Source organism: Microcaecilia unicolor, chromosome 11 (genome assembly GCF_901765095.1).
Source record: "Microcaecilia unicolor chromosome 11, aMicUni1.1, whole genome shotgun sequence".
Classification (NCBI taxonomy): Eukaryota; Metazoa; Chordata; class Amphibia; order Gymnophiona; family Siphonopidae; genus Microcaecilia; species Microcaecilia unicolor.
In genome coordinates this window covers 89,570,955-89,595,646 of record NC_044041.1, presented here as the reverse complement: position 1 = coordinate 89,595,646, position 24,692 = coordinate 89,570,955, and the positions used below count along the sequence as shown (strand labels likewise).

At 44.6% G+C, this 24,692-nt stretch overlaps 1 protein-coding gene across 1 annotated transcript; it reads right to left on the bottom strand.

Annotated features, from left to right (window-relative positions):
• Positions 1 to 1,838: 1,838 nt before the first annotated feature.
• On the bottom strand, positions 1,839 to 23,892 carry ISYNA1 (inositol-3-phosphate synthase 1). Its single transcript, XM_030218403.1, has 11 exons — positions 23,760 to 23,892; positions 19,493 to 19,617; positions 17,604 to 17,765; positions 15,021 to 15,150; positions 14,048 to 14,241; positions 13,579 to 13,728; positions 9,886 to 10,101; positions 9,133 to 9,297; positions 7,026 to 7,139; positions 6,411 to 6,628; positions 1,839 to 4,730 (listed from the first exon to the last, which is right to left on the bottom strand). The coding sequence occupies exons 2-11, from the start codon at positions 19,604 to 19,606 to the stop codon at positions 4,517 to 4,519; spliced, it is 1,677 nt and encodes a 558-aa protein (XP_030074263.1). The 5' UTR covers positions 19,607 to 19,617; positions 23,760 to 23,892; the 3' UTR covers positions 1,839 to 4,516.
• Positions 23,893 to 24,692: the final 800 nt, after the last annotated feature.

Genomic DNA, 24,692 nt, shown 5'->3' with positions numbered 1-24,692 from the left:
CAATTTACCTAGTGTGCAATACCATAACTGCATTACTTGCAATTGCAATAAAAAGAAAGGGAAAAAAAAAAAAAAGAGTAGCCTCCCTCCCCTCTCTTTTTCTAACATTGTCTTATGTCTTTTCTTCAATGCAGTACAGTTGTTTTGCTTTTTATTAGCACATTCACAGAAACCTGCCTCAGCTAAGTCAGACGCTGAAGCTATCTTTGGATTACTGTGTTTTGTGTCTCTGATAGGTCAGGTTTAGTGTAGCAGTCACTTTGCTTTGATGTATAATGTTTTGTTTTTAGGTGCATTTCGCATAAGCAATAACACCTATCTATGGGTGGGTCTGGGTGGGCACAGGCCTACAAAGCAGTAGCACCACACTCCCCTTTCTCCATCTTAATTTAGGAGCTTAAAAGTTATGCTTATAAGTTTACACCTCAATAGTACTATACAAAAAGCGAGCAAAAACTCTGAATGCGATTCACACCGCCTTGACAAAAATAGGGGGAAAAGACCTCAGAAAATGATGACCTGCTGCTGCAAGCTTATGGCAATTAGACCATCCTGGTCTCATGCCTGCTCACTCTAATCGTTGGTCAAACACCCCCAACCAACCACAAAGGTTAGTGAAAATTATGTGTGTCCTTTAATTATTTTTTGAGTTTTTTTGCCTCATGCATCTGTTAGAAAAAAAAAAAAAAAAGAGAGAATAATAACTGTGTAACCAGTGTATCTCACTGCAAAACATGCAAAAAAAAAAAAAAAATCAAAATGAATAAAAATTCAGCTTAACTGGCTGAGCTTTGACGTATGTAGTTCTCCCGAATGGGTCTCGGTGGTCATTCGGGAGAACTACATACATGAGAGGATAGTGTCTACAGAGGGTAGAAATATGGTAATGGGAATGGAGAGCCAAGGAAGGAGTGATATGGGGAATGGGACAGCTAGTAGGTGAGAGAAGATGGAAATTTGATAGGTAGCTAAGTAAAAAGAAGGTTAAGAAAGAGGGTGAAATTTGAGTTGACTGTCAGAAAATTAAAAGGTGAAAGAGCTAAAAAGGAATGATCGATATGTCAGAGGCAGGTGTAATGAGAGAATAGATGGGAAGAGAGGAGGGTCTGTCAGTGCGATACTAATGGCAGGTGGGGGAAATCAAGAGGGAAGGAAGGGAAGAGAGGGGATCGGGCATAGGGGCCCTTTAAAAAAAATTTTTTTTAATTCTTACCTGGGCCTTAGCATGTCTGGACCCTTGTCGTATAGCTGGTGGGGATCCCCAGCTAAGGGCCTCCTCCAAAAGACAGCTATAACTCTTTCTACTAAGCTCTGCAGTCGGCAACAGCATCCTTGAGCCACCAACAACTAAGCATGCATGGGATGCTGGCTTTAGTGGCTTAGGTACGGCTGCTGCCTGCCAAGCTTGGTAAAAATGAATTCTGGCCATCTTCAGAGAAAAAGTCTTCAGCAGAGGTCTTTGGGATCCTCATTAGCTAAAAGTATTTATATTTTGAGGTGGGGTTAGGGTGGGGCAGAAAAAAAAATGTTGTGCCCACCCGCTTTGGGCTCCAGCCCATCCAAAATTTGCTTTCTGGATATGCCACTGTTTCTTGTAGCTATGTGGTGCTTTAGCTATCGATTACAGCAATAGACAAGTCCTCCACCTTCTCCTCACCATCTGTTGTCAACTTCCTGTTCAGCTCAGAATCCATTGCATCATTGGCAGAAAAGACAGGAAATAATCACCCAACAATGGTGGGCACTCCCCCCCCCCCACCTTTAGATAGCACATGTTCAACAGCAGCCATTTAAAAAAAAAAAAAAAAAAGTCACACACACACACACTGGAAATAGAATAATGTAAAGTAGTATTTATTTAGAACAAAAAAATAAGCTCATTTTCCAAAATGTTACACGAGTCCAAGACACATACAGCAGCAAACATGAAACAAAATAGACTTGGGCTTGTGAACACCAAAGCCTGTAGTACAGGTTTTCTGCTGTCAACCATTCATCACCTTGACAAGGACTTGTGATGACAAGGCTATAAAAGGAAATTATCATAGCCAAAGGCAAAACTTGTGCTATTACTCTTTGTTAATAATTTGTGTATCTTCTAGTGCTGCAAAGTGAAAACCATCCCTGGCATGGCCTTTCGTAGGAGGCCAACTTAGTAGCCCATTGTGATGGTATTTTTCAGCAGTATGGCTGTTTTTTTGTTTTTTAATTTTCCCAACTTTAATCCATACCTGGGTCATTCCCTCCCCTACTGGCTCTAAACCTAGCTATGCTTGGGGGGAGGAAGAGTGAAGATGTGTATATGCTCAAGCCTTGGACACAGTTTGTAGACCCTCCCACAAAGTGGTGTCCCCTGACTGGTGCTCACCCCTTCCTTGTGGTGACAGTACTGCCTACACACAGGGCAGCCATGACAGCAGGGGACAAAAGGTTGTATTAGGCACAAAATCTACTCAGAGTACAGCAAGCTTTAGGTACCACCAGCAGGTATGAATCGAGTGAGCGTAAACACAAAACAGATTCTAGCAAAAAATTAAGCATTTCTAGAATCCCATTGGTCCAGTTCAGGCTCTGGTTACTGAAAAACAGTGATAAGCCAAATTCTTTACAAAACACACAGTATAATTCTACCATAATAATGCCCCCAAATACCCCACTACAATCACATCTGCTCCCACCACCCCAAATACACAGAATACTTTAATTATGTAAACCTGTGGGGTTTTTTTTCTGCCCCCCCTCCCAGTTCAGAGCTTTATTTCAGAATTAAGGATTAAAAGCAGAACTTGGACACCAGTGAAATGCTAAGACCATGGTTGATACTGGCTGGTGAGCTTGAAAACTGCCCAGAACAGAGTTCACCTCACCACCCAGGCTCAACTGACATGCACAAATCTGTAAACAAGCACCAAGAGAGGTGTCTCATGCTGTAAGAGGTTTGTTCTGTTATAGCTGGGTAAGACCATAGAGAGGTGATGCTAGGTATGGTGGCTGGCCAGGCAGCAGAACAAAATGTAAATTTGCAGTGCCTAGATATTTACTACATTAAATCACAGGTTACATCACAAAACACCCAGCAAAAGTTACTCACTCCCTTCGAGTATCTATACAGCGAGACCATTTCATGCATTGCTTTAACAGGTAAAAAGAGCAAAATGCTATAAAGACGACCAGATCAGAACAGGAGGTGCTCGCCTAAATCTGATTTTTAAGTCATTTGCGTAGAATGCATGCCCCCTCATCTTACAGCTGGCACATTGCTACAGGATGCTGAGAACCACCTTGCAAACTTATATTTCAGGGCTTTGATATTAAGGTTGGAAGAACCCTTTGAATATTACTGGTCTGTCAGAGTAACATGACATCACAGCAATGGAATGGGGGACCAGTCATGGCAGCACGCTGTAGGCCCCCTAACGCTGATGGGGCCAGATTTTACCAAAACTTTCCAGCTTAGTGGCTTTCTGCTTCCAGTCAGTGTGGTGGTTAATCTGTGCATGTAGTACAACTATTTGAATCTCTATTAAGAATCTAATTTTACACAGATTACCTATGTAATGTTGCATATGACCTCTATAAAGAAGCAACACTGACTGACTATCTTTCTTCAAGATATTAGGTACCATCAAACTAGGCAGATGCCTAGGGTGGCAGCAACATGCTAGGTCCTGACTGCCACCAACTCAAAAGAGTTATCAGTAGGTACTTTTACACTTTTAGGCATGTTTACAGGTTAGTTTAGGTGGTGGTAGTGTTGGTTATCACACCTGATAAATTCACTTATTGAATTCTCAGGGCAAGGAGGAGTCTGCAGGCTTAACTATTAATTGAAGGTTTGCCAAGGGCAATGGATAGGCTTACACTGGCTCTGAAGGTACCTTTCCCAGCAAACATGAGGTATGATTGCTGCCAGTACCAAGCCTCAAGTTTGTGCAAGAAAAAAGGACAGCCTCATGGTTGCTTACACCCAAATAATGTAATGCATCATGGGAATAAGCTGGAGGGAGAGGAAAGAAAGAGATTGTTAGATAGCTGTGTTTTATTGACAGTTACCTCCTCCTGCCCAATGTCCTGGTATACTGATACAGAAACCTAGATTCTGCCACACTTCCCCCAAATGATAACTTTCAAACAATGGTGGACTGCAGCAACTACGCTTTCTTAAAGAATTGCCGTTGCATGCAACGTCATGGTTAGAGGTCGCACTGAAGAAAATGACTGGTCCATGTTTCAACTGGTACAGGCAAGATCTCAGCTCCTGCTATTTTAAGGCATTCCCTGGCAAGTCTCCTCCGCAAATGTTATAAGAACTCTTGTTCTAACAGCAAAATCCCTAGATAAATACTACAAAGTCCCCAAACCCCCCGAAACTCATTGCTTGTGACATTCAGGATGTCAGTGTGAGTTCCTATCCCGCAGATGTTTGACAGTGTGGGTGCAGCTGGACTTGCCAATACAGTCCAGATCATCACTGGCCAGTCAGTAACCCCATGGTTGGCTGGGTAGAATCTTGTGCTTAGTTATCAACCTCGATATATCCATTGCTGTGGCCACTACCTAGTCCATTGGTATGGCCGTTGCTGTGATATCCGTTCATGCTGAGTGCAGCTCTCTTCTTGGCAAGGCAAATGTCGGAGGGGATGCTCTTTGGTCTCTTCAGGCTCATGAAGCTTCTCTGCATCTTGTACTCCAGAAGCATGTGGTTCTGGGGAGACAGCCCCACACAAGCCCTGCAGAGAAAGGAACTATTATGATTTGTTCTTACAAGCGCTGTTGTAAATACCTACAGCCAAACATTTAAAAATCAAGCAAGGGAAGGCAGCCTAGATCTCAGAGGCCTTGGGGAGAAAGGTGCAGTGTTCAGCTAAGGAGTTAATTCTCCGAGGGCTTCTTTTAACAAAGCCGAGCTAGCGATTCCCACGCGGCAAGTGAGAGGAAGCCCATAGGAATTGAATGGGTTTCCTCTCATTTGCTGCACTGAAAATAGGCAGCGCTGCTTTGTAAAAGAAGCCCTGAAAGTCAGTTAAAGTTAGGCACTAGGATGAGGTGCATTAAGCAATTCAACATAGTCCATAAATGCACAAGTCCCGCCATTTTGAAAGCTAAAGGACATATGTCACAGGCAGCTGTTGCACAGATTGCCAAAAGGAAGTTCCTGATGAAGTATTCAAGAAATAAGGCTTTGTAGAACTCCGAATAGCCGGGACTTGTGGATTTGCACTATGTTTCTTTTCACGGATAAGTGCTTTTTGATTTAGGTCTGGATTTATAGACTATTTTGGAATTTGAAACCTTTGGACATTTGTTCCTGCCTAAAGTATGTTAGAATCTGTGTTTTCACTTATTAATTCGGGAGCACTGATGATGGTGTGGTATGATCAGTGGTTCACTGCGGTATGTTAACGGTTGCTATAGGGCCGTTCAGTAGCAGGTTAGACTGGTCTTGTGATAGTCACCCTATCCCTTCTTTGTTTAGAGGATGGAGAAAGGGACACCAAGTGCTTCTCTGTCACAAAATATTTAATGTTAGATGTTCTGTTCTGGTATTTATTAACACTGGGATTCTAACACCTTATAGGGTTACTTTTTTTTTTTTTTTTTTTAGTATTTTCATTTCTAAGTTCCCTTTTTGGGATTTGGGATTTTGAATTCTATAGTTGGAAGTTATACGTAATTGCCATCACAGAATACTAGCATAAGTTGTCTTGTGCAGAGCCACTTACACCATGTCAAAGGCTGATGTATTATGTACATAACTGAAAATAGTCTAACAAATGAGTGTGTAAGTGCTTGGCTGCCCCTCCCCCACAGCACCCAAATTCTACAGCGTTTAACATTGTAGAATACGCACATAACTGCACATCAGTGCCAATTAATGCCTTAATAATTTACACATATAACTGCCATTACCCTATAAGCTACACATGTAATTTTTGCATGCTACGTGTGAAAATGGATGTGTGAGATTACACAATCACATGAATTACCCCCTAATTCTATAATCAGCATTCCAGCTCTTTAATTTCCAAGATACTGTCCTAACACCTTTCCCTTTAGCTATGAGATGCACCAAGGTTCTGCACATTGAGGGATTAGCAAGTTCTGGAAGCGAGAGGCAACGTGAGAGAAGGGGAGGGAGCAATGAGAGGTGGACTGACTAGCCACATGAACCCATTGCTTGTTTGTAACTACAGATGAAACTTCCAAGCTGTCTGGACTCTGCTGCTTTTTGTAAGATGTTCAAATACACTGCTCCTGAAAAAAGTTCTAAATACTGTGTGCTGGGTGTGAACCCATAGCTTCCACATGACTGTACTAGCTACGTCACAAATCAGAAATATATTTAAAAATAAAAATACACGCTGTGAACCTGTCGCATCTCAGCCAAGGTCAACAGCCTATCATTATACCTTAGAATGTTCTCGATGCAGCTCCGCTGCCTGAAGAGGGCATTGACCACCGGTGTCCCCTCAGGAACCAGAGGGGCCTTGCACAAGAAGCTGAGGATAGACAGGACACTGTGGAAGGTCTGGAACTCCGGGTCAGCCTCAGTACAGAAGGTAATCCGTTGGCACAGCTCCGAGAGGATCACCAGGTCCAGGATGATAGGGCTGGCGAGCAAAGAATCCTAGGGGGAATGATAAAAATCAGTGCATATGGAAAGAAACCAGCCAACAGTGCAGCTGAGTGAAGATGTCCAAAAGCTGCGACCTTAGGAGACCCATTGCCCCTACCCTCAGCAAGTCTCAATACTCAAAGAAGGTACATTTTAAAGCTCGATATAGAAAGGGGCTTCAACTTCCTTCCACTGTTCCCTCAAATGGAGGTTGTGTCTAAGGTCAGTGACCACCAGCTACTGCAGAAACCCCCACTACTTAATGTTAGAGCCAGAAGCTTTGATTAGGCTAAACTTTCTGGGGCTTGGAATGAAGTTTTTAGATGCCACAGGCAAGCAAACCATCAAACCTCAAATAAAGAAAAAATCAAGGCAAGCGTGAAGAGAGAAGGAAGAGAGAATGGAATACCTCACAAGTGTTGTGGAGGACGATGGTGTTGCTGCCACCCATCATGATTTCGGAAGTGTACTCGTCCATCGCCCGCTTGCTGTCTCCCACATAGGGGACATACTTAATCACCACCTGCAGTTTAGTAACGTGAAATATTAGTACGTCAGTTCTTTTCAGAGTCCAGGATGATGCTGTGACACACAGGGCAACTTGCCCTTATTGACCAAGTTCTGGTGCAGAGGGATAAGTTCAGGAAACAGTCTCTCATGCTTGTATTGTATTTATAGCCTTGCTTATCACAAATGTTGGCAGTTACAACATTTAAAAAAAGCTTATAGAACTGTCTACAACAAAGGCATCATCCATGACATCAAAGCACATGCAATAAAAAAAAAAAGCCAGGTTCTGCACCATATCTGAGCAGAAGCTTGAGCAAACGAGACCACTTTTAGTGGCCTTTTAAAAGGAGGTCTATTGGTCATCACCCTTAAAGCTATAGGCAGTTGGTCCCACTCTGCAGGTCCTGCCATAGAAAATAAGTAGCCGAGGACTGGACCAGGCCACCTCCTATGACCAGGTCAGAGTCCAAGAGCCAAGAGGCCCATGCTCAAGGGCAACGCTTGGTCTGAGCCACATGGCAAAGCAGACAGGGTAAGAGATAAATGGGAGGGCCCAGAAAAGGTCAGGTCAGCCATACATCAGCGCTGCCAGACATTTTACTGGACTAACGACTAATTAGGTTTCAGGCCCAAGATTTTAAAAAGGCAAGGTTAAAAAACTAAAGGGTCAATATTCAAAGCTATTTAACTGGCCTGAAATGGCTCCTCACAAATTAAAAAAGTCGTGGCGCGGGGCTATCCGTTCAGTCAGCAGCACTTAACCAGTTGGTGCCGTTGAATATCAGCGGTAACTGCTGAACTGAAAACCAGCTATTTTTTAGTCAGACCAGAGGTCTTGGGAACTTGGGTGGTTAAATACCAATACTCGGCACTTGACCACCTAGGATAACCAGACAAAAATTGGACCAGTAAAACAGTTCTATCTTTATACATTGTTGCTTAGGTGGTTAAGTGCTGAATATCGCACTTAACCGGGTAAGAACTAACCAGCCGCATAACACAGATATTTATTTATTTATTGCATTTGTATCCCACATTTTCCCACCTCTTTGCAGGCTCAATGTGGCTTACAATACATCATGAATAGTGGAAATACATAAGAGAATAGACATTTAGTATTGCATAAGGATCCTGGGTAACTTGATAATGATAAAGCATGATAGTAGTATAACAAGCAGATATCGTAAGGCAATTCTGGATGTATGTGTAGGAGTTCACATTTGTTGATCTTTGTGGTATACCTTGTTAAAGAGATGGGTCTTCAGTAGTTTGCGGAAGTTAAGTTAGTTCGTAGATCATTTTTAAGTTGCGCGGAAGCGCGTTCCAGAATTGTGTGCTCAAGTAGGAAAAGGTTGACGCATGCGTTAGTTTGTATTTTAAACCTTTGCAGTTGGGGAAGTGAAGATTGAGGAATATGCGGGATGATTTTGTAGTGTTCCTGGGTGGTAGGTCTATCAGGTCTGACATGTAAGCTGGGGCATCTCCGTGAATGATTTTGTGAACTAGGGTACATATTTTGAACATGATGCGTTCTTTGAGTGGTATTCAATGCCCAGGCATGGCCCCGCATTAAATATCTGCGCAGTGGACAAAAACACACTGACAACCAGCTAAATATTTAGCCCTTAAACTTATCCATCAGCTCTGTGCTCCAGCAAAACTGTTTCAACAGGAGAAGCCACAGAAACTTCATAGCTTCACACTAAACTAAGATTTCTAAATGCTCTTCCCTCTCGAGGTCCTCTGTCTGATGCTTGAGCAGTGGCCTTATTATTGAGCTAACCAACATACAGAATACAGGACAGAGTGAGAATACGCTGTCCTTCTGCTGCTATATCACATCACATAAATGTGAGGAAAAACAGAAACCAAGTACAAGGAGACGTCTCTTATAGGAAATTCAAGGCTACAATACCACAGATACAAAGAAATAAACCAGAGCTGCAGCCATGAGCAGAAAGGTTGGGGAAGGAGGGATGGGGAAGGAGCAGCACTGGGTCACTTACACAGTGATCGGGTTTCTCCGAAGGCCCAAACAAGATAGGGTTGGACTGTACCATGTCATCTACCACATTGCTCTTTGAGATTTCCTTGGAGCGGAACTGTTGGGGAGCCGATAGATTCTTACCATCATTGTTTCCTAGATGGTTGTAGCTGACGATAGACACAGTCTGAGGAAGTCAAAAAAGAAGAAAAAACAGACCCAAAGATAATATGGCTTGGACACATCTTAGCCAACCACAGAATATAAACAGAGGTTACCTCAGAGAAAAAAAACTTCAAAAATACATTCTATGCTTAAGCCTTATTTGTTAGTCATTCCCAAGTTTCTCTCAAGAGCTATTCTCTAGGTTGGTTGACAGCTGGAAAGAAACGGTTCAAGAATGTTGAACCTCCTCAATGCCATCTTCTGCCAGCAGGTGTCACCCCTCCGGAATGTAATCTTTCCCTCTCCACTGCAGGCATCACCTCCATTTCTTGATCACACAGACTGGTGTTGGCCATTCAGGGGCCCAGGACAGAAACTGGGGAGGGAGCCCCAAAGCTGGTCCTCAGCCTAAGGCAGGCTTGGGGGCCACCTGTATGGGGGCCCAGGGCAGCTGCCTTGTTTACCACCCCCTAATGTTGGCCCTGCCTACATAGTACCCACGGTGGTATTTCAAGTCACAAGCCAGTGGCATTTCAGCTTATGACCTATTAGTGATTCCTCATCTAGAGTCCCTGCTTCTTGATCCTCAAAAGCAGAGTATACGAGTTACCTTCAAACCAGCGCCAATGAGGAAATCCACCAACACGGACTTGATTTTGGTCTGTCCTGACTTGAAGTCATCTCCACCAATAAAGACCTGACGCTTAATGGCCAGGTCCAAGGCACCAGGGACAAAGGTGTTCTGTGGTGACCCATTAATATAGGCACAGCCCTCCAAAATGCTGGCCACAGCGAAAAGCGTAGAGGGCGACACCTCCCGATCGCACTGAAAGAAAAAAAAATCAGGCTTTAAAAAAAAATGTTAAAAAAAAAAGGGGGGGGGGATGGTGAAAAGCTTCATTAAACAACGAAGGATAAACAGCTTTAACACCTGTGGGCAGGGGTCCAAGGTTCATAAAAAAAAAAATAAAAAAAGTAGCCCAGACCTCTGTGGCTACGGATCCCACCACTGTTGCACACTTAACATCTTAAGGGCCCCGTTTACTAAGCCACGCTAGAGGTGCGTTAGTGCTTTTAGCTTGCGCTGGGTAGGCACCCACAGTATTCCTACGGGTGCCTAGCGCGCACTAAAAACACTAGCGCACCTTAGTAAACAGAGCCGCAAGTCTCCTGCATGGTAATAAATATAAGCATTTAGCATTACAGAGGGTGCTGATAAATAAAATAAATAAAAAGACTAAACAAAACATCTTTGCATCCTGTTCTTTCACAAGATACAATTGCACTAGAAAGCAGAATGTTTGGAAGAGGTCCTTGATTTGCACAGAACTTTTTCTGTACATAAAGTGTAGTTATTTCTCTGTGATCAATTGCTTGCGAATCTCTCGTTTACAGCCAATTAAAATCATTAACTGAAGTAGTCCCAGTAACCAAGGGAATTTACTACTTCACTGACAAAGTATCAGCTCAGCAAAATTTGGCAAGTGAGAAGTACACAGTCATATTATTATCTTTAAAGGGTCTAGAAGGTTGGGCCTGGCTAACAAATTTCACACTTTAATGCTTTTTGAATGCAATCAGGCCAGAAGATCACCTAAATGTAGGAAAGCCTTTTTGTCTGTTTGGGGAGGGGGGTTACCTTCACTCACTTCCTCATAGGGCCCATAGTGGCATTTTAAATATTTTCTAGTTCCTGACCTGGAGTATGTGTGAGTTTTTTTTGTTTTTTTTTTTGGTGGGGGGGGGGCTGAATTGGCTAGATGAAGGAAGGCCATTAGAGTCCAGGTCTTCTCAAACTTATTCGCATTTGCCTATTGCTGGTCAAGTGCTTGTTCTTTGTTGTCCTTGATAACAGATTATCAATGAATACACCTGACTGTAAATGAGTGCTTGTGAAGGAGGTGTGGGAAGGGGAGGGTGGCGGATGACTTATATTTTAAAATGATGAACTACTAAATACGCTTTTGTATGTTCAATAAAAACATTTAAATATAAAGGGTCTAGAAGGGAGAAATGCAGTTATCAGTTTTAATCCAATCACTGAAGCCTCCCAGAGAATCCAGTTCTCAGAAGTGGAAGAGGAAAATTGGAATTATTTTTTTTAGGGGGGGGGGAGCAGGGAAGGGGAAAGAGCAGTCAAGAGTTGTGTGTTGAATCTCCAATCATTCAACAAGATGGAGGCTTGTCCATGCATTTTGGAGCTGGAATAGACAAAGTCCTGTGTATGACAGTGGGAGATCAGGGTTTCTCACCACAGAGGGAGAAAGAGAGCAGCCAGGGGTGTTGTGAAAATAAGTGAAAGTGAAGTCTGATCAGCTGTTTGTTACCACTCCTACCAACCAACCAGCCGAGGCCAGCTGGAGTTGCACTTCAACCCAGACCTTTAAGAAACAACAGAGCAGACTCAACTTCACCCTCCTCCACCCCTCCAGCACAGACTCACCTTCACCCTCTTCCACCCCTCCAGCACAAGCCCTAAACACTGGCCCCTAAGCTCAAAGGCTGCATTTAGATGTTAGTTCTGTTGATTTATATATTGTTTAAAGAAAAATTTGGTGTTTTTTTTTTATCTAAACAGAAATAAGGATTTTGCTATTGCCAGTAAAAGGAACCACTGCCATCTGAAAACTGCAAAACGTACTGGGGCAGATTTTCTTGTTTGTACGTGAGGTTTCTGTATCTTACCACACACAGAAGGGATTCATTCTATGCATATCAATAAACATCTTTAAAAATGAATCAAACTGTCATGAATCCAGCAGGCTACAGATGTCTGTGAAACCACCTGGCTACCTGCTGTCGGGTATTTATGACTCCAACTGGCCACCATCAGACACAGGTTGCTGGCTTGACAGCATTTTTGTTCTTATGTCCTCTGGGACACCAGTCCCCAGAAACCAAGTAGCTGCCAAGGTGGTGGGGAGAAGCAGAGAGGGAAACACCTAGCAAAGAAACAGATCCAGACTTTCCAAGCACATAACAAGAGAGCAGCTATACGGGACTAAAGGTCATATCCAAGGCAAGAGGCAATCGGATATTTCGGTGTTACGTCACGTGGGACATTCTCTCCAACTAGATTAATCTCAGGAGGTACAAATGATCTGTTTTACTCCCATAGACTCAACATGGAAAAACCTTTATACTCTGTCCAATGCACTAAGGCTTAGATATTCCAGAGCTAAGATCGCCATGAAGTGGGCACTGCCCTTCTAATTCACAGCACTACAGACCAGGGGCGTATCTGCGTGGGGCCACAGGGGCCTGGGCCCCCGCAGATTTCGCCCTGGACCCCCCCCTACTGCCGCCGTGGGTACCTTTGCTGGTGGGGGACCCCAACCCCCACCATCCGAGGTCCGCTTCCTCCTGCCGCTGCGAGGTTTTTTAAGTTCTTCATCGGGATTCGTCCTCCGTCACTCTGTGCTGCTGTTCAAAGAAGCTGCTAGCTGAATGCAGTTTCGGACTGAGTCTGACGTCGCTGCTGCACGTTGTACATGAGTCTGACGTCCTGCACGTACAACGTGCAGCAGCGACGTCAGACTCAGTCCGAAACTGCATTCAGCTAGCAGCTTCTTTGAACAGCAGCACAGAGTGACGGAGGACGAATCCCAATGAAGAACTTCAAAAACCTCGCAGCGGCAGGAGGAAGCGGACCTCGGCTGGTGGGGGTTGGGGTCCCCCACCAGCAAAGGTACCCACGGCGGCAGGGGGGGAGTCGGAAATGGCGGCGGCGGCGGCTGGGGGGGGGGGCTATAATGTGCCCCCTCACTCTGGCTTCGGCCCCCACTACCGCCGACTTTCAGATATGCCCCTGCTACAGACAAAGGACGAGAGCCAGTAAATGTATGAATAGTACATGTAAGCTGCTTCGACAGTACTTACGCTGTATATCATGCGTGGAATAAACAAAACAGAAATGGCGCAGAGCACTATCCTATAAAACAACGCCCTGACTTGCGCATTGTTTATAGAATAGCGCTTAGTGCCGGGATCCCTGTCCAATTTTGGCCACAAGGAAATTAGGCGCAGATCTCCTGTATCCTCTAATATTACATGCATCTTTAATGAACGCCACTGACCTGCTCATGCCCCACCCCCCCATGGCCACACTCCCTTTTCAGTCACATGTTAAAAAAGATTTACATGCAAATCTTTATACAATAGTGCACATAAATTCAAATTATTGCCAATTAGCACTAATTGGTACGTTACTCAATTAAATTGAGCGCAGAAATTAGGCACATGCCCAATTCTGAACGGCACTCATAGAATTTGGGGGGAAAGGATGAGAAGGAGTTGTCCTCACCTCAATGGCCTTCAGGAGGTTCTCTGAAGTGTCATTTACACCAGGAACAATGTCACAGAAGCGTTCTGTGTTCGCGGTCCACAAGACAATGACTTTATCCACTCCACTAGTCATCTTGAATTCCTGAATGTCTTGGCGGATTCGCAGGACCTGAAATAAAAGATGCAGCAGCTGTGAAACCAGATGTTACTGACCTTAGTAAGATGATCTTCGTTTAGCTACCATAACCAAGAGGGCCTGATGCCATGGTTCTCTGCTTGAATCCTCATCATTTCCTAAGCTGGTCTGCGTATCCACTATATTGGCACATGATTTGGGGAGCTAAGAACAAGGTGACTCTGCATATGTGGATTAGGTTGAAAGTCAGGTTTGAGAGCTTCAAGGAGCAGGTCTGAGAAGTACTGAATGATGCGCCCTGTACTGGTTAGAGAATAGCCAGAGAAGTTCATCTCATTCCTCTTCCCCTCACCTGCTCAGTTTTAGTCCCATGAATCACATTGTCGGCACGTTCCTCCTGGTTGGCTGCAATGAACTCTGGGATGTAGATGGAAGGTCTGGGCTTCATTTTCTCCATGTAAGGCCTCAGCTGCTCCTGAAGCTGCCAGTCCAGAACCTCTGCCCGCCTCATGGCCTCTGCCAGGTTCAAGGAGGAAATATCCCATCCTAGAACAAACAGATTTGGCTTTAGATTAAATCAAGGGCCTCTTTCACTCTTACCTTTCTCACCTTCAACAACTTCTCCCCATCGTACTGCTTAAGCCTTATTTGTTAATCATTCCCAAGTTTCTCTCAAGAGCTATCCCTAGGTTGGTTGAGAGCTAGAAAGAAATTGTTCAAAAATGTTGAACCTCCTCAATGTCCTCTTCTGCCAGCAGGGGTCACCCCTCTAGAATATAATCTTTCCCTCTCCCCTGCAGGCATCACCTCCATTTCTTGATCACACAGGCTATCCTCCATATCACTCAAAATGTATTGTCCATGCTTGAAGTCGTCAAGTGGATTAGTTGGGGAGGGGTGTTTGAGGATGAACTATTTTCACTTATAACCAGCTCCCACAGCTCCCCTCCCATCTAGTTCAAGCATCATGGTGATTGTCCCTAGAAGGAATACAATTCACAGAGAGAGAACCAATGCTGCGTGATGATCCATCGACAGCTGTTTGAAGGCTGGTATCTTGCTCCTCTGCCCCTCCCCCAACTGCTGGCCTAAGTACTGGAAATCTAAGCAGTGGGATGGTATGGAACCCAGGTCTCCCAAACAGCAATGCAATGAGCTGTTGACAGGGCCACAGGCCAACATCAAACATTGTAACTTAAGTACCATAGGGCACTCCAGGATGTGAAGCTGTCACAGATCTGGAATTCTACAGCCCAAATTATACAATCCCTCCCCCCACCCACCCCCAACAGCCAGGCATTATTTCCTCCAGAGTTTATACCTACCATCAAAGATGATATCATTGGGATGGACCATAGGAAGTAGATCACGGAAAGGCATGTAGACATCTCCAGCAGGACCTGTGCCCAGACAGACCGTGGAAGCCTGGAGAACTGATCCATAGTAATTTGCATGCTGGGAAAAGCAAAAGGACCTAGGATGAAGCAAGCGATATCCATCCCAACCCACCAAGACAAGAAACCCCAAGCACTTTCTTGGGGCCTCTTGTTTAAAATTAAAAAAATAATAATAATAGTTAGCCAAAGAAATGCTTCACATTGGTTGTCAGGATTGGGCTAGGTCTCTTCAGACACCACTATAAACCCCACTGCACAAGCAAAATTCTACTATTTTTTATACTACATGCATAAAAAGCATTTTCATTTCAATTCAGGCCTCTTCATTCCTGGTTGTATTTTTGGCTTCCTACCAGCTATGACACAGCTTTGCCCTGGGTGAAACAGTAACAGAGTCAGAGACCAGGGTCAAAGAGTAGGCCGGGGGAACAAAAATAGTTCCAGCTTGGTGACCCTTGGCCTAGTTTGCAAAGCATTATTGCATTCTCTCACTGCCTCATGTCAGCTGGGCGGAGAATGCTGTCACATTAGAAGAGGGGGAAAAAAAAGGGACTCTGGCTTCCTTACAGACAGGACGGGTCAACCCAGAGGCCATCCGAGGCCAGAAATTCCACAACTTACACAGCCCTTTACTCAGTTATGGAATTGGGGGGGGGGGGGGGTGGCAGGTGACCGATCTAAAACTCCAGTTCTGAAGGTTCACAGGCAGCCTGATCCTTAATTCAGAATGTATTAAGTATATGTAATGCATATCCATGGTGGAGGCTCCTGGAACACACCCTATTGTTTGCCTAGCCCCCTCCCCCCGCCAACAAACAACTCAAGACTACAGTTGTAGCAGACAATAAAACGTTTTTCTTTCCAGATTTTTGGCTATGTCAGGGTTGAAATAGAAGCCAAGCAAGTGCTGTAGCAAAAATTACTTTGTTATGATGTAATTATATATTTGCAAAATATGAGACGTGAAATGAAATTATAATTCTTAGTGATTATGTGCTATAATTGTAAAGTGACCAGAAGATATTGGTTTAAAAAAAAGGGCTTCATCGAACAAGTGAACTCAAGTTACCCAGATAGGGCCACTGCGGGTGGGAGAGCAAGGGTCTGCTCATACCAAGGACGTCATTACAGGAGGATTCGACCGTGTTAAATCAGTAGCTGGCACAAACTCAACTTGGAGTCTGGCCCAACCGCCCTGTGAAAAAGGGGTCGAGCCAAAAAGGAAAAGAAAAACCCAGGGAAGCCAGAGCAAATGAATATTAACTTCAGGTCTGGATGCCAGACAAAGCACCATAGTTGACTACTTGCCAGGGATCTCCCAGGAGGTTTAAGACCATGGGAATTGTGCCCAGTGAATGCTCCAAGCCTGTCAGCTGTAACTGTTGGGTGCATTACTAGCTGTGAACTTTGCCAAGCTGGAACCCTTTCAGCTTCACCATGGATGTTTCCGAGTCGTTCCTTTGTGCCAGATGTGATTAGGCTTTCCTAGAAAAACTACTGTGCAGCACTCACAAGTGGAACAGAATAATACAGACAGGCTTGGTCAATAGTGACCAAAAATGATTTCCCCTCCCCCCCCAAAGTTGTCCAAGCATCCAGAATTAAAATCTTGGATACAAGCATAGGGAGCAGGAGCATTTCATCGCACTGCTATCAGTATGCTTCAACCTATAGCCTCCCATTTGCTTTTCATTGTGTATTCTGTCTATCTTAACTAGATCATAAGCTCCATAGAGCAGAAACTGTCCATTAAGTGTTGATGTACAGTGCTTGTACATAGTGTATGCGTTAGATAAATCACACCTGAAAGCACTAGGCCATGCGCTCATGTTAGCTCCATGCTGGTTATTAAACAGCATGCGGAAATAGTCAGCTATTTGGGTAAATAATCAGCAGTAGAAGACTCCTTCCTACCACAGACTGCAAAAACTATCAGCCTTTGTAGCCAGGACATCATTGAACAAAAGCCATGTCTTACATTTGGCTTTCCCAGTCAACACATTGGTCAACAGAGGGGACTTGACGGGGACCTGGGGTTCCTAGCCCATTATAGACCATAAAGCTGTATGTCTCTGTTGATCACCCCACCCCTCACCTATCCACACCCATCCTGTTAGAATATCAATGATATGCTTTGATGTCCCCATGCATACTTCCTACCCACCCCCCTCCTCCCACCCTGTCAGACTGTCATAGTAATGCTTGAATGTTTTCACTTATATACACTGTCAGCTAGCACATTTGCTTATTTCCGATCTGACGAAGAAGGGCAACCTTCGAAAGCTAATCAAGAAATGTATTAAGTTATGTCCAATAAAAAAAAGGTATCATCTTATTTTCTTTTCCATGTTTTATTTTGTTTGATTTCTATTGATAACCAGTCAACACAAAATGCTAGGAAGCGGTTATCCTCCATTACTGACACGTGTTGTCTGACCTTAAACCAAGCCACTTAAACCTCCTCCCATGTTCAGAACGTTCCCTTACTAACCAGCCAATCCTCTCCCTTACCTTCTTGCCAGTTTTGGTCATCCAAGAAAGACCCATCCTGTTTGCCAGAACAGCCGCAGTCACTGTGGTGCCATTGTTTCCGCCCCATCCCACCAACATCACGCCAAGTTTGGGGACCCGCCTCTCAGTGCGGAAGGTAAATTTGGTAGAGCGTGGCTTCACCTAAGAAAGGCAACATATCTTAAGTGTTTAGGAACAGGACAATAGGAATGAATAAATTAACAGGATGTCTTCAGCTCTTGAACCATTCAAACCAATAAGCCTCTAGAGTTCATTCCCAGTCTGCCCAGTTGTTGCCCCCTGCATACTGTTCTCAATCTTTGATCATTGTCCTCTTGTCTCAGGAATGCTTGAATTCCGTTACTGTCTTGGTAGGAGACAAGGCATTAAGCACCCACAGTAAAGGTGCAGGATTTCCACTAGTGCCCAGTGTTTAATGATAGATGAGATCTTTTTTGTATCACTAGATGTACAATTCAATAGCACGGTGATTCTCAACCCATTCCTCAGGACACACAGCCAGTCGGTTTTTCAAGATCATTACAGTAAATATGCATGAGAAGATCTGCATATACTGGAGACCCACCGTATGCAAATCAGTCTCACACATACTCATTGCGGTGGTCCTAGAAACCCAACTAGCTAGATGTGCCTGCAGGAGAGGGCGGAGAAGCCCTGGCCTAGGGAATGTTCCACTTTAAACAGACAAAATAAACCTCTTGGAAAAAAGTTCAGGCCTTGAGTGCTGCAAACAGGCCAGGTTTTAGGATACCCCTAATGAATATGAATGAGAGATCCGCATGTATTACTACCTCCACTATATGCAAATCTTTTATGCTTATTCATTAGGGATATCCCAAAAACACTGGCCTGCTTGTGGCACTCAAGGCCTGGACTCCTGCATTCCTGCCCGAGACTCTGGTCTCCTTCCAGCTCTGCACACCAGGACAGCCTCTGTCAAAAGCAAATGCAACTCACAGGCTATGCTGCAGGGACCAGTCCTGGCTGCTTCAGCCTCTAGAAATACTACTAGCAATACTTCCCTGCCCCTTGACTGATTTCTAAGTTTTATTTTTTATTTCTAGAGGCTGAAGCAGCCAGGACTGGTCCCTGCAGCACAGCCTGTGATTTGCTTCATTTAATGCCAAGACCGAGACCACTTTCTCTGGGAGAATGGGGTGGAATATGAACTCTAAGCAGGCTGAAATCCCAAGAAGTATCCTGAATAATTGTCAGCCATATTATATATAATTGAAAGAGGCGCTAGACAGATGATTTGATATCTCAGTTGTTCTCTATCTTAGTGGTTCTCAAACCTGTCCTGAGGGACCCCCAGCCATTCTGGATTTCAGGATACCCACAATGAATATGCAGGAGAGAAATCTGCATGCAGAGGAGGTAGTGCATGCAATCTCTCGTGAATGTCCATTGTAGATATCCTAAAAACTTGACTGGATGTATTCAGAGAACCAGGGATAAGAACTAGGGTTCAAAATTCAATTTTCTGCCCTTGGTTGGGTAGCTGGGTGAGGTGGACGGGGGGGGGGGGGGGGGGGAGGGAATCTCATGAATCTTGATTTTTCCTAGATCACAGGACCACATGTGCAAGCCCATTTATGAGAGCACTAAATGACACAACAGCATTAGTCATGTGTTTAGCCTTCCTCCCGCTCTCCCAAAGAAAGAGACACATAAAATGTAAGAGAGTCTGTGTGGCCTGGCACATTTTAGGATCAATTTTGGGGCATAGTGTCATGTTACCCTTTTGTTAAGACTTTTTCCAGATTTAGAAAATGAAGAATTAGAAATAAACCACCATCATCACTACGTCCTGTGCTAGAGGGTCCCTGAACTTTGCCCCTGCCCAGTTCCTAGCACCACTGTCTTACCTTAGTGATCCCATTCTCCACGCACACCTGGCTAGTCTGGTACAGGTAATTCGCTTCAATGTGATCCTTGGTGTAAACCACATTAGGACTGTCCACGATAAAGCTCTCAGCCATTTTTCTGCAATCTGAAACAATCAAGATGAATTGAAAAATTAATAAATACATAAAATGAGCACAGGAGTTGAACCCACAGTTTAAAGTCCAGAACCTGGAGAGGAATTCCTGTTTTGAGTGGAAGAGAATCTAAAATCCAGATTCAAAGTGAAATGAATTTGTGTTTTATTTAAGAGATGCCTGCATCTGCTCTAACAGATGATAAAGATGCTGGTTCCTTGTCCCTGGAATGGTTCAGTGGAATAAGACGCTGCCCTTAAGTGGAAGGTGGTCCAGTAAGAGGAAGGCACCTTTTCAAATCCTGTTATTGCAGGGGGCTTTTGTGGGGGTTGTTAATTTGAAGCTTGAGGAGAAGAAAAGGAGGGGGGTGTTGGCTGACCGATGGCTCAGTGGAACGGGACCTCTCTCTCAGGAAGTCTGTGGCTGTCCCTGTTTGTTTTACAACCAAGTCTGGGAAAGATAGGTATGGAGGAGGGATAGGAGACTGAGGGCTTATCACTCTTTGGGATGTGTCTGTGGGTTCCAATCCTTCAAGCACTGGGCTAGGCTGCCCTGTTTGTCACACAGCCAAATCCAGAAGTATAAGGGGGAAGCAAAAGGGAGTTTGTTGGGTGTAACTCACTTAGACATGCTCCTGATTGGTACCAGGAAGTCCTTGGGTTCAAAAGAGGTATCAGGAGAGAAAAAGGAGGTTGACCATTATCAGTTGGAGTGGTAGCTTAGGGGTTGGTGTTCCCGCTCCCTGGCAGGAAGACCGAGTTTTCAAGTCTTTTAAAGTGCCAAGTTGTCTATTTTTGAGCAGACTGACGGGTATAAAGGGGAGAGGGGAGAACTGGTGACACTCGTTAATAGGTGGCTCAGTGGTTCAAGCAGGAAGGCCGTGGGTTCAAATTCTTTAAGTGTTGAGCTGTTCCTCTTTCTGTTACAACAGACAGACAGGTATAAAGGGAAGAGCAGGTGATAACAGGCTGATAGGTGTCTCAGTGTTCCTATATTACATCATGAAAAAAGTTCAGCTCCTGTAAGCACTGGGCTGTCCCTATCCGTTTTAGAACAGATTCAGGGCAGTGGTATAGCTAGGTGGGGCCACAGGACCCTGGCCCGCCCCCCCCCCCCCAAAAAAAAAAAAAAATTGCTCTGGGCCCATAGCTGGTCTGCGGCAGCACCACCACATTGCCTGCCCTGCTCTCTCTTCCCCTCACGACAGGCACGCTCCTTTTAGTGAAATTGAGCATGCTCAGTTTCACTAAAAGGAGCGTGCTGGACGTGAGGGGAAGAGAAAGCAGGGCAGGCAATGCCACAGGACGAAGTCTTCAGCTGGCAGGAGTCAAGGACCCCCACCAGCCAAGATTTATAGCAGCAGAGGGGAGGTAGAGGAGAGGCGATGTCCAAAATGTGCCCCCCACCCACCCACCTTGGGTTCTGGCTATGCCCCTGACTCGGAGAAAGAGATATGAAGGAGAAAAGGGAAAACAGATCAGTGGTCAGCTTTCCTGCTTTCCATCATGAAGATGATTATGGGTTCAAATCCCTCTGTTTTAAAGCAGAGTTCACAAAAGGTCTTAGGTCTTACCCCTTAGTTTTTGTTATGTTTTATTTATTTATTTCTTACATTTGTATCCCACATTTTCCCACCTATTTGCAGGCTCAATGTGGCTTACATAGTGCTGGAGATGCGATTCCAGACTCTGGTGTAAACAAATACAGAGTGATGTAGAGATAAGATAGGTTCATGTGGTATAGCCACATGAGATAGGATAAAGTTCATGTGACAGGGCCATATAGGGGCATCGTACTCAGGAGAATTGTGTTGTGTCCATGATGTATTTTGTTATTATTGTATCCATACTGTATTATGGTTTTGTTGTGTTGCAGCGATCAGGTATGCCTTTTTGAACAAATACGTTTTTAGTGTTCTCCTGAAGTGTAGGTGGTCGTATATAGTTTTTAAGGCTTTTGGCAGTACGTTCCACAGTTGTGTGCTTATGTTGAACCACTTCTCTTACTTAATCTCCAGCTCTAATGCTTATTTCCATGGAACTGTACGACTCCTGTTTATATATCTGTCTGGAAAACTGTGACAAAAAGTTTTGTTGTGTATTTTGTTTTATATAAATAATAAAATAAAAAAAGATTTAAGGTAAAGCGAAGTCCTTGAAAGCAAGATATAAGGGGAAGAAAAAGTAAGCTGCTTGTGACTGGCTATCTGGTGGCCCAATAGTCACCCTCTAGAGTGACTGAATTTAGGAGGTTGCGAATTCTAGTCTACCTTAGCCAGAATCAAGGGGAGGTGAGGAGGGGGTTATATAGATCTGTGTGATCCAGGTATATGTCGTAAAAATCTAATAACTGCTGGGGGCCTCCAGCTGCAAGACGATGCTGTTTTTTTCCCTATAAAAATGGACAAAAGTTTCCTAAAACTCCCTTTTCTCTTGAAGTAGGCACATAGCACACTCCATACTTGCAAGGCTAGACTCCAAGTCATTTCTGACTCGCTGAGCATTGAGCCCAAAGAGCCTTGGGGGTTCCTAATTCCTGGGCCAGAAAGGTTTTCACAGCAGCAATGCTTTAGAACTTTTTCCCCTTGCCTGGGCTCAGAGCTCTAAAGGAGAGAGGAGAGCACTGGACAGAGACTCACTACCAGGAGCTGCTAGTGGTTCAGAAATAAAACCCAGCAATATCTGTGCTTTTAATCAGAGGTTCAGCTCTTAAGTTTCCAGTTCAGTTAAAAAAGTTTCCCTCATTCTTTTAAAGAACTTCAATAATTTGCAGTCCTGCACCAAAATAACATTTTCTAGTAATTAATTATAAGTTTGATGTAACCAGAGCTTGTGCAAAATATAGCTCTGCTCTAATGATTTTAGCCCTCTGTTGGGTGAGATATGTCAAGAGCTCCACTGTACCAGAAGAAGCTCCTGACCACTTTCATTGCCCCCACCCTCCATACAGAGCTGGGGTCCAAGGTCTAATATGGAAGGAACCACAGCTTAAGGAGATTCCTGCAGAACCGATTCTACTGGAAATTCAGACACGAGATAGACAGATCCTGAATAAAGAGACTTGAGCTGCAGGCAGGCACTGAAAATGCTGGAGGGATAGATTATATCACCCTGCTATGATTGTCGGGACATGGGGGAGGAAACGACAGTGTAAGGGTATTTGACCCCCAAGTAGAACTTTTCTCCCTATTACCCTTCAGCCCCATAGACCTACCTGAGATTTTGATAATTAAACTCAATAACATCACCCCTCACAGAATACTCTTATAAAAATGCATAAATAACCATCAGACTTTTAAATATTAAATATCTATAGGCACATATAAATGAGGGAAAATTCTGGGTAAATTGGCTGTTTTAATGTTTGTCATCATACCTGTGGGTAGAAGTATGCAACCATGGTTTTTTTAAGTTAGTGTGGCTCTAGGTACCTATTATTTTGCTTAGTCTGCAGCTGTTTTTGCAGGCTCCCCCGGAAGTTGGTACTTCAGGCCACTGCCTACTCTGCCTGATGGTTAAAGCCTGCCCTGATCACCAGCCTCATCAAATCTGCTTTACTTTAATGCTCTGGGATTGCAGGTACTTGTAGCCTTGCTTTTCTTAGGGAATCCAATGGGGAAATCGTAACCACAAGTCCCTGCATACAATGGGCTAAGCCCGGGACTGGATCAACCCTGTCAGGCGAATCTGGATCTAGTTGGCAACCAACACCGCCTTGGGTGAATCTGTCCATAAAAGGGGCTGATAAATAGAAAGAAAGAAAGATGTGTCAAGAATAGTAGTCTCCTGCAAACGTCCAAAACAAATCACCGAAAAAAAAATTAAAAGCAAAAGCGCAGACAGCGACCTAAAAGCTCAAAGAAGGCACGATCGGAGACCTCAGCTATAAACTTCATCCGCAGCAGCTCAGCCCAAATGCAACTGGTCCCGCAGGGTGCAGGGTCGCTTTAAAACCGGCAAATCCGGAGCCGAAATAGGGCCTGATCTGAGCAGGAAGACTGTGGGAGGGACAGGGCGACGCACGCAATGAATGAGCAGCAGCCACGCGGCCACACACGTACCAGACACAGAGCCAGGCGGCCGTCTCGTCTAACCCTAAACCCGTGCAAGTTCAACCCGCTCCACCCCTGCACAAGGCTGGAGCAAAAACTCACCGCTGCTGCCCGGATCGCCGGCTAAATTCAGTACTGGTTCGCTTGAGGAATCAGAAAGTCACCACAGCTGTCACCTGTGCGGACTGCTGAGATGGGGGCTCCCGCGGCAGCTAAATGCTCTACCGGGCTGGCAAGGCCCAGCCCCCGCGCCACGCCCCTTCCCCACTTTCTGCCGAGCCCGACAAAGATGTGGGCGGGATAGTTAATTTCCATCCATGGCTAGTGTGGGTGGCTTTGCCAGTCCTGAGTGTTGTGCGTCGCTCTGCAGTGGGAACATTCTGTTCTTCTGTGGCCCTGGCTGCGATCCTTGTCTGAATGGGGAGGGAGGGGGCACCGATTAAATCACGCTAGAAGCAGCAGCAGCAGCTCGGGAGCCCGTTTAGCCTGTTGGCCCTAGGACAACCTGGTTATGTTCATTTAAAATAATAATTAAAAACAAAAGTGCTCTGGCTGTTGTTTTAGCACAGTATAGTTAGGTCCTGATTTTCAGTGTAAAACATACAGCAGCATAAGTGGAGGGATTTTGATGTAGGAGAGCTGAGAGTCGACAAGCAATAATTTTGTTTGAGTGTGGTTTAATATTGTGGTCCCCTGCTTCCTTCGGGTGGATGCAGTTGGTTTGACATCCTCTAGTCCTCCAGAGGCACTCTCATACATTTCAGCAAAGGGATCCTGAAAATCTGCCATCCCTACATTTAGCAAGAGACATACACAGGAATAGCAAGGCATGCACAGGAATAGCCCACTCACTGGAAAAGAGCCAGCTCGTGATTTTAAGAGTATCTACTACCAAGATACCTAAAATAGCGCATGAGTATGTTTGTTAGTAAATTTGATAGGCTGCTTTAAATCTAGTGCTGTGGACATGATGCCCTCATCCTGGCATTTGGCTCTGGCTCCTTTTTCATGTTGTCACCACTTCCATTTCATTCT